A 12,410-nucleotide genomic window follows, 5' to 3' on the forward strand; every position below is an offset into this window, starting at 1 on the left:
ATTGATGGGAAATGATATAGAATTCTTGGAAAGCATAAAGGCCTATTTGAACAAGTGTTTTTCAATGAAGGACCTTGGAGAAGCTGCTTATATATTAGGCATCAAGATCTATAGAGATAGATCGAGACGCCTCATCGGTCTTTCACAAAGTACGTACCTTGACAAGATATTGAAGAAGTTCAATATGGATCAGTCCAAGAAGGGGTTCTTACCTGTATTGCAAGGTGTGTGATTGAGCACGGCTCAATGCGTGACCACGGCAGAAGATATAGAAGAGATGAGTGGCATCCCCTATGCCTCAGCCATAGGGTCTATTATGTATGCCATGCTGTGTACCAGACCTGATGTAAACATTGCCGTAAGTTTGGTAGGTAGGTACCAAAGTAATTCCGGCAAGGAACACTGGACAGCGGTCAAAAACATCCTGAAGTACCTGAAAAGGACCAAGGATATGTTTCTCGTTTATGGAGGTGGCGAAGAGCTCGTCGTAAAGGGTTACGTCGACGCTAGCTTCGACACAGATCTGGATGACTCTAAGTCACAAACCGGATACGTGTATATTTTGAATGGTGGGGCAATAAGCTGATGCAGTTGCAAGCAAAGCGTCGCGGCGGGATCTACATGTGAAGCAGAATACATGGCAGCCTCGGAGGCAGCACAAGAAGCAATCTGGATGAAGGAGTTCATCACCGACCTAGGAGTCATACCCAGTGCGTCGGGGCCGATGACTCTCTTCTGTGACAACACTGGAGCTATTGCCCTTGCCAAGGAGCCCAGGTTTCACAGGAAGACCAGGCATATCAAGCGTCGCTTCAACTCCATTCGTGAAAGTGTTCAAAATGGAGACATAGAAATTTGTAAAGTACATACGGACCTGAATGTAGCAGATCCATTTGACTAAACCTCTCCCTAGAGCAAAACATGATCAACACCAGAATTCCATGGGTGTTCGATTCATCACAATGTAACTAGATGATTGACTCTAGTGCAAGTGGGAGACTGTTGGAAATATGCCCTAGAGGCAATAATAAAATGATTATTATATTTCCTTGTTCATGATAATTGTCTATTATTCATGCTATAATTGTATTATCCGAAAATCGTAATACATGTGTGAATAAATAGACCACGATGTGTCCCTAGTGAGCCTCTAGTTGACTAGCTCGTTGATCAACAGATAGTCATGGTTTCCTGGCTATGGACATGGGGATGTCATTGATAACGGGATCAAATCATTAGGAGAATGATGTGATGGACAAGACCCAAACCTAAGCATAGCACAAAGATCGTGTAAGTTCGTTTTGTGAGAGCTTTTCTAATGTCAAGTATCATTTCCTTAGACCATGAGATTGTGCAACTCCCGGATACCGTAGGAGTGCTTTGGGTGTATCAAACGTCACAACATAACTGGGTGGCTATAAAGGTGCACTACGGGTATCTCCAAAAGTGTCTGTTGGGTTGGCACGAATCGAGACTGGGATTTGTCACTCCGTATGACGGAGAGGTATCTCTGGGCCCACTCGGTAATGCATCATCATAATGAGCTCAATGTGACCAAGGGGTTGGTCACGGGATCATGCATTACGGTACGAGTAAAGTGACTTGCCGGTAACGAGATTGAACAAGGTATTGGGATACCGACGATTGAGTCTCGGGCAAGTAACGTACCGATTGACAAAGGGAATTGAATACGGGATTGATTAAGTCCTCGACATCGTGGTTCATCCGATGAGATCATCGAGGAGTATGTGGGAGCCAACATGGGTATCCAGATCCCGCTGTTGGTTATTGACCGGAGAGGCGTCTCGGTCATGTCTGCGTGTCTCCCGAACCCGTAGGGTCTACACACTTAAGGTTCGGTGACGCTAGGGTTGTAGAGATATTAGTATGCAGTAACCCGAAAGTTGTTCGGAGTCCCGGATGAGATCCCGGACGTCATGAGGAGTTCCGGAATGGTCCGGAGGTAAAGATTTATATAGAGGAAGTCCAGTTTCGGCCAGCGGGAAGGTTTCGGGGGTTACCGGTATTGTACCGGGACCACCGGAAGGGTCCCGGGGGTCCACCGGATGGGGCCACCTATCCCGGAGGGCCCCATGGGCTGAAGTGACGTGGGAACCAGCCCCTGATGGGCTGGTGCGCCCCACCCAAGGGCCCAAGACGCCTAGAGTTGGAAACCCTAGGGGGCCGTTGCCTCCCGAGGGGGCATGCGCCCCCCTGGTTGGAAACCCTAGGGGGCCGTTGCCTCCCGAGGGGGCATGCGCCCCCCTGGTTGGAAACCCTAAGGGGGGCGTTGCCCCCAGGGGCCGCCCCCCTTTTAGATGGGATCTCCAAGGGGGCATGCGCCCCCCTAGCCCCTATATATAGTGGAAGGGAGGGAGGGCAGCCGGACCTTGCTCTTGGCGCCTCACTCTCCCTCCGTAACACCTCTCCTCCCCGCTTGTGCTTGGCGAAGCCCTGCCGGGATCGTGCTGCATCCACCACCACGCCGTCGTGCTGCTGGATCTTCATCAACCTCTCCTTCCCCCTTGCTGGATCAAGAAGGAGGAGACGTCTTCCCAACCGTACGTGTGTTGAATGCGGAGGTGCTGTCCGTTCGGCACTTGGTCATCGGTGATTTGGATCACGGCGAGTACGACTCCATCATCGCCGTTCACTTGAACGCTTCCGCTCACGATCTACAAGGGTATGTAGATGCACTCCTATTCCCCTCGTTGCTAGAATACTCCATAGATTGATCTTGGTGATGCGTAGAATTTTTTAAATTTCTGCTACGATCCCCAACATTCTTAAGAATGAAACGTGGCGACTGGTTCCTCCCAAGGCTGGTGTCAACATCATTGACTCAAAGTGGGTCTTCAAGGTAAAGAAACATGCTGATGGTTCTATCGAGAGATACAAGGCTCGACTGGTTGTTAAAGGATTCAAACAACGCCATGGCCTTGATTATGAGGACACCTTCAGTCCAGTGGTCAAACCGACCACGATTCGGCTTCTGCTCTCACTGGCAATTACCCGTGGATGGTCTCTTCGTCAGCTTGATGTTCAGAATGCTTTCCTTCATGGTGTTCTTGAGGAGGAGGTTTACATGCGTCAGCCTCCCGGTTTTGTTGATCCAGCTCATCCGCAACATCTATGTCGTCTTGTTAAGGCACTCTATGGTCCGAAGCAGGCTCCGCGCGCTTGGCATGCGCGTCTTGGCACCACTCTTCGGGCTCATGGATTTGTTCCCTCTCTGGCCAATACCTCGTTATTTCTTCTTCAGCGACCTACAGTTACTATGTACCTACTGGTCTATGTTGACGATATCATCTTGGTCAGTTCCTCGGATTATGCCGCGGATCGCTTGGTTTCTGCTTTGAGTGCTGACTTTGCGGTTAAGGATCTTGGGCAGCTTCACTATTTCCTTGGCCTTGAAGTATTGTCCTCTGGTTCTGGCTTGACTCTCACTCAGCAGAAGTATTGTCTCGATATTCTTCGGAGGTCTGGTATGCTCCAGTGCAAGACAGCTACTACACCTATGTCCTCCACTGACCGACTATCTGCTCTCGATGGTTCTTTCCTCCCTGCTGATGAGGCTACTGAGTATCGCATTATTGTTGGTGGCTTGCAGTACTTGACTATCACTCGTCCTGATATCTCCTATGCGGTCAACCGGGTCTGCCAGTTTCTTCATGCTCCTCGAGACTCTCACTGGGCTGTAGTTAAGCGCATTTTGCGTTACATCCAGTCCACTTCTTCTTATGGCTTGCATCTGCAACCGGCCCCCTCTGGCGTTCTCTCTGCGTTCTCTGATGCGGACTGGGCTGGGAGTCCGGATGACAGACGATCAACGGGGGGATATGCAGTGTTCCTTGGTTCGAACTTGATCGCCTGGAGTGCTCGTAAACAAGCAACGGTGTCCCGCAGTAGCACTGAAGCTGAGTACAAAGCAGTTGCAAATGCCACAACAGAGCTTATTTGGATACAGTTTTTGCTCAGAGAGTTGAAGATTCCTCAGAAGCAGCGGCCGGTGCTTTGGTGTGATAACATTGAGGCGACGTATTTGTCTTCAAATCCAGTCTTTCATGCTCGCACCAAACACATTGAAGTTGATTACCATTTTGTCAGGGAACGTGTTGCCCAGAAACTACTTCTTATCAGGTTCATCTCCTCGAAAGATCAACTTGCTGACATATTCACGAAGCCACTGCCTCTTCCTGAGTTTGAAGGGTGTAGGCGCAATCTCAACCTAGTGAATTCTTCTGAGCACGGTTAAGATTGAGGGAGGGTGTTAGACTCTGTATATATTGGGCCCCACTTGTAATTATGTTGTATATCACTATATAATGGAAAGGTCACCCCACGTTTGGAGGTGTGCCACAAACCCTAAAACCCTTGTCTAATAAGGAGGAGGAGGAGCAGACGAAGGAGAAGGCGAAGGTGGAGGCGAGCACGGGCACGGGGAACCGCCGACCACCCACGGAGACGGAGGCTGCGACGAGGAGGATCCACCCCGTTCTTCTCTGCCGCCGGGCCTCGCCATCGTCCCCGAGGTTCACGCCCCCATACCCTCTCCCATAATCGATCTGGTAGATGAACTGGAACCTAGCCCAATCGGTCTGTGCTAAACGAATCGCCTCTGCCTTTTTTTCAGAATAAGAAGAGGAAGCACGAGCAGGCCCAGGTGTTCATCCCGGAGGGCGTCCTCATGGAGATCCTGTCGCGGGTGCCCTACAGGTCGCTATGCCGCTTCAAGTGCGTGTCCAGACCATGGCTCGCCCTCTGCTCCGACCACGGCGTCCGCAAGAGGTCGCCACTGCTGGCTTCTTCCATTTTAACCACGGCTTCTTCCATTTTAACCGCTGCTGGCTTCTCTCCGGCTTCTTCCATTTTAACCGCGGCTGGCGCTTCCGCAATTATTTGTCCCGGAAAGGCCCTCCCATGGTCGACCCCGGCCTCCCTTTCTTGTGCGGCACCTACGGACACTTTGAGGTCGAACAATGCAGCACCAGCCTTCTCCTCTGCAGATGCTGGAAAGTGCCCCATCCTGAGCTACTCAGTTGGAATTCGTTTCCGAAAGGCAGGGCTGTTGAGCGCTTCAGATGGGAGGCTGAGGCTGATCAATTCGATTATGTCGTCTGCAATCCTGCTACTCGGCAGTGTGCTTTGCTGCCTCCTGTTCCTCCTGTAGAATTGCACAACCAGAAGCAGGCAGATGATGACCTTTTCCGTGCCATCACAGGACACTACTTTTTGGGTTCTGATCCAGCCGTTCCATCACGCTTTGTGGTGCTTGTGCCCGTGTTTGGCATCGGCCTGCCGATGACATGGATCTACTCATCAGAAACTAGAGGATGGACTTCCATCCGGTGCCAGCTGGATGATTATGTTAATAATCCACGGTGCTTCTTTCTGAACGACACTATCCTTTATTTTTGTAACTTCCTTTCAATAGTCACGGTGAACATGGAGGGAAATGTGTGGCGGGAAATGAAATTGCCACCTGCCATGACAAACATATATCTTGGTCCTTCCTTTGGGCAGTCCCAAGGATGCCTGTATGCTTGGCGGATGTACGATTGCCAACTCTCTGTTTGGGCTCTTGAGAACTATGATGGTGGACAGTGGACCCTAAGGTGTGTTGTTGGCTGCCTTGAACTGTTCGGAAGGGATTGTCGCAAACAAGACGAGGCCTGCTGGATGTTTGCAATTCATCCAGGTAGGTAGAAAAGGGAAGCAATGATGGAGGGGAGGAGGAAGAGGTAATATATATAGTGGTTGTGGCGTTACAGACTTAGTAGTAATGGCGCACCACACCCATGGTGCGCCACTACTAACTTTGTTTATTTTTTGATTTTGGAAGGCGGGAAAATTACTAATGGCGCACCACACCCACGGTGCACCACTACTAATTTTTTTTTTTCGATTTTTTTGCCTCCAGATCTTAAAATCCTCGTAACTTTTTTCTGTTAGGTTTTTGAGGATTCTAGAAAATCGAATACGGGCATAGCCCGTCAAATTCGGATGTAATATTTCGAGTAGATGATTTTTCATATAAAAACTTTTTCATCGGAGGTCGTATGCAAAAGTTACGGCCATTTTACCGAAACACGGCGGCCTTTTGCAAAAAAATTCAAAATTCATGTTTGTTAATTTTCCTAACAACTAGAACACATAACACATGGGCATCTATTTTTTTGAATCTTTTATCATTTTCTTTTATTTAAAAAAACAAAAGACGATCCAGGAGGTGTGTTTGTGTGTGTGAGATGGCGCACCCCCCTGGTGCGCCATTACTAACCTCTCACACACACGCAGGCACACCCCCACCAGACATAGCAATGGCGCACCACACCTAGGTAGCAATGGCGCACCACACCTAGGTGCGCCACTACTATGTAGCATAGCTGTGGCGCACCTAGGTGTGGTGCGCCATTGCTATGTCTGATGGGGAGGGGGTGGACAAAAAAAATAGCAATGGCGCATTGCTCATGTGGTGCGTCATTAGTAAAAACATAGTAATGACGCACCTGATTCTGATGTGCCACTGTTATATAGCAGTGGCGCATCACCATTGTGATGCGCCACTAGTAGAGATATAAGCCTTTTTCTAGTAGTGTGGAAACTACTTTTTTTTTGAAAAGGAAGTTGAACCCCCGGTCTCTGCATCAATCGGTGCATACATCCATCTTTATTAATTATTCCACAAAGATTTAACAAAAACATACATCAAGCCACCCGAAGCCACCACTCGCATCTATAAACTATTTCTGAGTTGGATTATTGCATTGTAAACTGAGGTAGCGTATTTTACGTTTCCAAACAGCTCTGAGGGAACAATGATGGCAAGCAGACCTTCACGTACATTAGTTTTGGGGAGCGTTGGGCTTGTAATGTCGATCGCGGTCTTGGAAAGTGGCAACAACCGGTTCTGGCTTATGACCTCTAGCCCCTTGAAGTATGTCTCTGCGATAGATGCACTCTACTAGCCAAAAATTTGAATGAAACTTACAATACAAATGTGGTAACTGTGTTTTTTTATGGGTGTCCCAAGGGAGTGTGCTATTGGACAAAAGCATCGAGGAAACACAAGAGATCAGTTCTTGTTGGCCGAGTCATTGGTGACTTGGGACGAAAACCTTGTGCGAACCTTCTTTGCTGATCCTATTGCGGAACAAATTCTACAAGTTCCCATAAGTCGTTTTGGGGGAGATGACTTCCTGTCGTGGCCCCATGACAAGCTTGGCACCTACTCGGTCAAGTCTGGCTATAATCTTACTCGTAGTGAGAACTTCTTCTCCTCTACAAGTGGAAAGGGCAAGGGTCTGGCTTCCAATATTCAGGTGCAAGAAAAGGAGTGGAAGGCCCTTTGGTCAGTCATTTGTCCAAACAAAATGAAGATTGTTTTGTGGCGTTTCGTGCATGATTGTTTGCCTACGGGTTTCCAGCTGGTGAGGCGTCACATTCCAGCTAATGATGGCTGTTTTTTCTGCAACCGGACAGAGAGTGTGGAGCATCTCTTCCTGCTGTGTCCCTTCGCTCGTTCCGTTTGGAAAGGGGTTAAAAGGAGTTCAGTGTCAGCTTGTGTAGAAAAGACATGGTTAATGGCCGTCAATGGATGTTCGATTTCCTGGCTCATGCTTCAAAGCTCCAAGCTACTGTTGTGGCTATCACTCTATGGCATATCTGGGAAGCTAGAAATGAGGTACGTAATAATGGTACCAATGTGCATCCTGCTAGAACTGCTTTAAAAGTTCGTGCCTATGTCCGTATGGTGTTGCAGCATTATTCTAAGCCTAAACCTGGTCCCAGGCGTGAGTCTTCTTCTTCAACTCTTATTTGGACTCCGCCACCTGCTGGTGTGGTGGCTGTGAATGTTGATGCGGCGCTGTTCCCTTCTATCCGACAGATGGGCATGGGCTTTGTGGCTAGGAATCATCTTGGGAAGTGCATGTTTGCTGGCAATGAGCAGCTTTAGGGCTTCTCTGAACCGGAGATGGCTGAGGCGCTTGCCATCCGGCGTGCTCTTGAGGTTTGTCGATCTGAAGGCTGTTTGTCAATTGTTTTGGCATCTGACTGCCTCTCCATGATGAACAAAATCAAGTCTCCGGCTCAAGATCGATCAAGAGTGGGCACTGTTGTCTCGGACATCAAGTCTCTCGCGTCTGGGTTTACTCAATGTTCTTTCTTACATGTTCTGGTAGTTGTGAGCATTCCGTTAATCTTTTTTATCTTGGTGTGGTTCCGGATTGTATCAGGGACGATCTTTGTTGTGATGTTCAGTAATCAATGAAGTACTGTTAATCTAAAAAAAAGAGATCAAGGTCAAGATGGTCTTCTGTGATGATGACGGGAACATATCCGAGGTTCTTGTGCAGGGCATTGATGTGCAGGTTGAGCAGATGAAGAAGGAGCTAATGATATATGTGAATATATAGGATATTCGAGACATGACCAATAGTTTAATATCTAGTACTTCCTTTGATCTATAATAAGTGTCGCAACACTTATTTTGGTCGAAGGGAGTAGTAACCAAACAAACCGTTCAACCTAGGCTTGCATGTGATGCACAAACTGGCGAGAAGCAACAGAGAAAAGTTTGTTTACAGGACTGATCATGAACTTATGTGCCCCAAAGCAAGTTGTGATAGGTTTTTTTTTTTTGACGGTAAAGTTGTGATAGGTTAGCAGAACTCCATCCAGTGGGTTTGGCACAAGGAATCGAATAGGTCCGTTCCCCTGGACTTGATGATGCTCGGACAGCACCGCAGCCTAATATAATTAACTGTAGTTTGTATAGAAATTAGCCTGAATGCTTGTTTTATTATCTCCCTAGTTGTAGCTTAATTAATAAACAGAAATGTTTCGTTTCTCTTGCTTCATATTTTTGCTTAGCAAATACCAGGTCCTAATTAGCCAAAATCTTCCTTCCACTAGGATGGGCTGAAGACCGTGGGCACTGATCCATGGCGTATTTTCAGCACCACATGCGCAAAGGTGTGACATGGACTATCCAGGAGTCGTCTCGGCAAGCCATTTGCCTGCAGCATAAGTAAGTATCTGTAATCCAACCACTTAAGCTGACTACTTGTTCAAACATTGTTGATGTCAGGAACTGATCTGATCTTCCAGAATCCAGATGTTCATCCCACTCTCAGATCAATCGTCGTACCGTGGCCTTCGTCGCCCCACGTAGGCAGGCGGCACAAGGCGCTGTTGGAGTCGTCATCACCTGATTACTTCTACACGTTTTAGATATGTGATGATCACGGCTCTTGGTTGATTGTGCTGAACATGGACTTGAATTCTGGGAGGCGTCATGCCAGCTCCTTATGAACACGCCTCCAGGTGAAATTCAGGCGGTGAAAATAATTCAGTTTGACTAATTCACATCTAGATGTTTTTTAAGGATATCACATCTAAACTTCCACAAATATATAATGCAGCAACAAAAAACAAAAAAAACTAGAACAAAAAAATAGACCATAAAAAGAGTGGACATCAGTTTAGATGTGACATAACTATGTCACATCTAGATGTGTCTTAGACGAATCCAAAATAATTTAGCGGTTGGGAAATCCACGAGAATTTTACAAGAATTTCACGAGAAACAATTTGATTACAGTACGACCGGAATTAAGAACAAAATAAATAAGATGTACCTAACGATCAGAATCAACTGGCCTGAATGTTGAAGCCATGCGTGCATTTTTCAGCCCTTAAGCGTCATCGGACGGCTTCCCCTCGCACGTTTCACTGGTCATAGACTCGCTCGCACAAGGGATCTCTACCTTCTGGAAATTCTTGACCCTTTCAGTTCGATCTTTTTCACCGTCACTTTCTCCTTTCAATTCACCAACCGTTGGCACATGCCCTTGTGCGTCTTGAGTCGCTGAGCTCATCTGAATCTGGGCGAATTGTGTCTGAGCGCGACGTGTCAACTTCACCAGCTCATGCAGTAGCATACTGGAGTATCTCTCTCTCTTTTTTTTTACCTGGAGGGCATTCTCTCGAGAGCATTATCTCACGTCGTTTTCCCAATAGAAGAAAAGGTGGAATTCCCATTATCGGTGTTAAACAACATATTGTCACGTCATATATGTTGTTACGTTCCATATCGCTTCGGCTAGAGGTTAGCACAAGTAGAGATAGATAGGATTCTGTTTAAGTGTTGTAATCTCCTGATCTTTTCTTCTCTTTCAAGATGTAAACCTCCTGTAACCGAATTCTTTGTACGCAATCAGGGTTTTGCCCCTGACCTATATTAACACGCAGGCTCGGTCTCAACAGGTACGACGCTTCATAGAAAGTTTACAATCGGAACGCGAAGCATGCAGCGTCAGCAATGCACAATTAGTCAATGTTTCTTTCATTTTACGCATCTATGCTTTGATCAGACCTCCATTCGTCATACCTATGTTTAAGACGGACTCGGCACCCTGCTGAGCTCAACTGAATCGGTGCAAGTTGTGCTGAGCTTGACGTGCTAACTGCAGTAATTCTTTTTTAGCTGAATGACATTTGAGCATGCATCAGCAATGGGTAGTTATTCAACGTACGTATGGAGATAGTCAACGCTCATTTCATATTTGTACTACTGCTCCATCTTGATTGAGATTTGAGCCAATGGGTTGGTGACACGCAGTGCCCTCAAGAGCGCATAACAGGGAAATCAATGTTGAAGCCATAGGAAAAACAGACAGTGGTGCTGCTGGGAGATTTCCATGTTAAACGTTTACTTTGCCTGGGCTCAAGTTCGCATGATGAGCTCGGTTTTTGCTTTTTCAAAAACGAAGGCAAGAGATTTGCCTCGTCGATTAATTAAACAGAAGAGAAATTGTTCAGCTAATTTTTGGGAGGAGGTTTCTCTTGTCAACACGATCAGAATATCCGACACAGTGCCGTTTCATGAAAACATCCAGAGAACCATGCAAAGCTAGCTGCTGTACAATTGGAACGAACATCATTTACATACAGTGCTAAATACTCCAGTACAGTACATCTATCTTCACTCGTCGATCTATTTACAGGCGTGTGTGGTCGAAACTAAATTCACTTGAAAGAATTTAAAATTATCATCGACTAGCTAACTATCCCTAATAGCATCACCATTACTGATTGATCCCAAGAGTCAAAAGGAGAAATGAAAACAGGGAGAAAAGATTGCTAACTACGAACTCCCAATCAGAAGGCCCGTCCCGTATATGCGTCTCCGATTTGTCTCACAGCCAGAGCGCGCCGGCGTCCTTGAGCATGGGCACGAGCTCGCCGGAGATGTGCACGGCCATGAGCCGGTCGAGCCCGCCGAGGAGCCTCCCGCCCACGAACACGGCCGGCAGCGCGAAAACGGCCTCGCCACCGGGAGCCCCGGCGAGCTCGGCCTCGTCGGCGACCTCGTGCACGGCGGGGTTCACCCCGAGCCCCTGCAGCAGCCGCTCCACCACGTGGCTGAGGCAGCACCCGCGCCTCCCCACCACCAGCACCGGGCTCTCCGCCACCGCCCTCCTCACCGCCTCCCCTCCATCGCCTGCCCGCCTACTCTCCTGACCAGCCGTGCCGACGACCTCGGCCGGCTCGGACCGCCGCGACCACGCCGGCAGCCGGGCGGCGCTGTACGGGATCGCCTGGTACATCTCGACGCCGATCAATTGATGCGTGGTGCCGTGGTGTGTGCAGCTTGCGTACGTGGTGTGACGAGCAACGGGAGCGAGGCTGGACATATAAAAGGGAGGAAGGTGGGGTGGCGTCACCCGACGACCATCGCGAGCGCCGGCCAGGTGGGTATGCGTTCTTCTCTTGGGCGGGCTCCACGCGGCGAGGACGACGGCGACCGCGGCCTTTCCGCGCTCCGTGTGTGTGTGCATGCAACGCGCCGTGACGTGTCGGCGGGTCAGCCGCGGTTGCGGGGCGGTTTGATGGGCCCGGCTCGTGACGCGCGGCTACGTGGCGGGTCACGATTGCCGGGGTGGCTGGCTCTCTCTTGCTCTCTGGTGGGCCCGCCCGTAGCCGGCTGGCGCACGAGGGCATCGTGGAAAAAATTTAGGATCAGCTTGCTTCAATTTTTTTCTAGGGGTGCCAACACCCTATTGATCTATTTGGACAGTGAGAGGGGTGCGGGTTAATGACATAAGTGGCGACCCTGATCAAGCAAAGAAGAATGTTTGGCAAAGTTGTGTGCATCAACATTTGATGCTCTACTTTCAAAAATAAAACAACTAATAAAATTATATCTAAGAAGTGATATTTCTCTAATTACTGTCAAATAAGCTCCCCCTTTTCATCATGTATGCCATCTATCACTGGTTTGCAATCACACGCCACCATGAAGTTCTTAAGAGAAAGGTCTTCTACAAGTGCTAGTGCCTCATGGAAGGTTATGGCCTCCAAGACTGCCGGATTGGTAACTCCCAAAATCACGAAGCTATGTGTCA

The 12,410-nt window shown here is 48.3% G+C and overlaps 1 protein-coding gene across 1 annotated transcript; it reads right to left on the reverse strand.

Moving 5' to 3' along the window:
- Positions 1-10,883: 10,883 nt before the first annotated feature.
- Positions 10,884-11,714, reverse strand: LOC125530323 (monothiol glutaredoxin-S9). The gene has a single exon (XM_048694721.2). The coding sequence runs from the start codon at positions 11,697-11,699 to the stop codon at positions 11,202-11,204; it is 498 nt and encodes a 165-aa protein (XP_048550678.2). The 5' UTR covers positions 11,700-11,714; the 3' UTR covers positions 10,884-11,201.
- Positions 11,715-12,410: the final 696 nt, after the last annotated feature.

This window comes from Triticum urartu, chromosome 1A (genome assembly GCF_056163025.1).
Source record: "Triticum urartu cultivar PI428250 chromosome 1A, HENAU_Tu73, whole genome shotgun sequence".
In the NCBI taxonomy this organism is placed as follows: domain Eukaryota; kingdom Viridiplantae; phylum Streptophyta; class Magnoliopsida; order Poales; family Poaceae; genus Triticum; species Triticum urartu.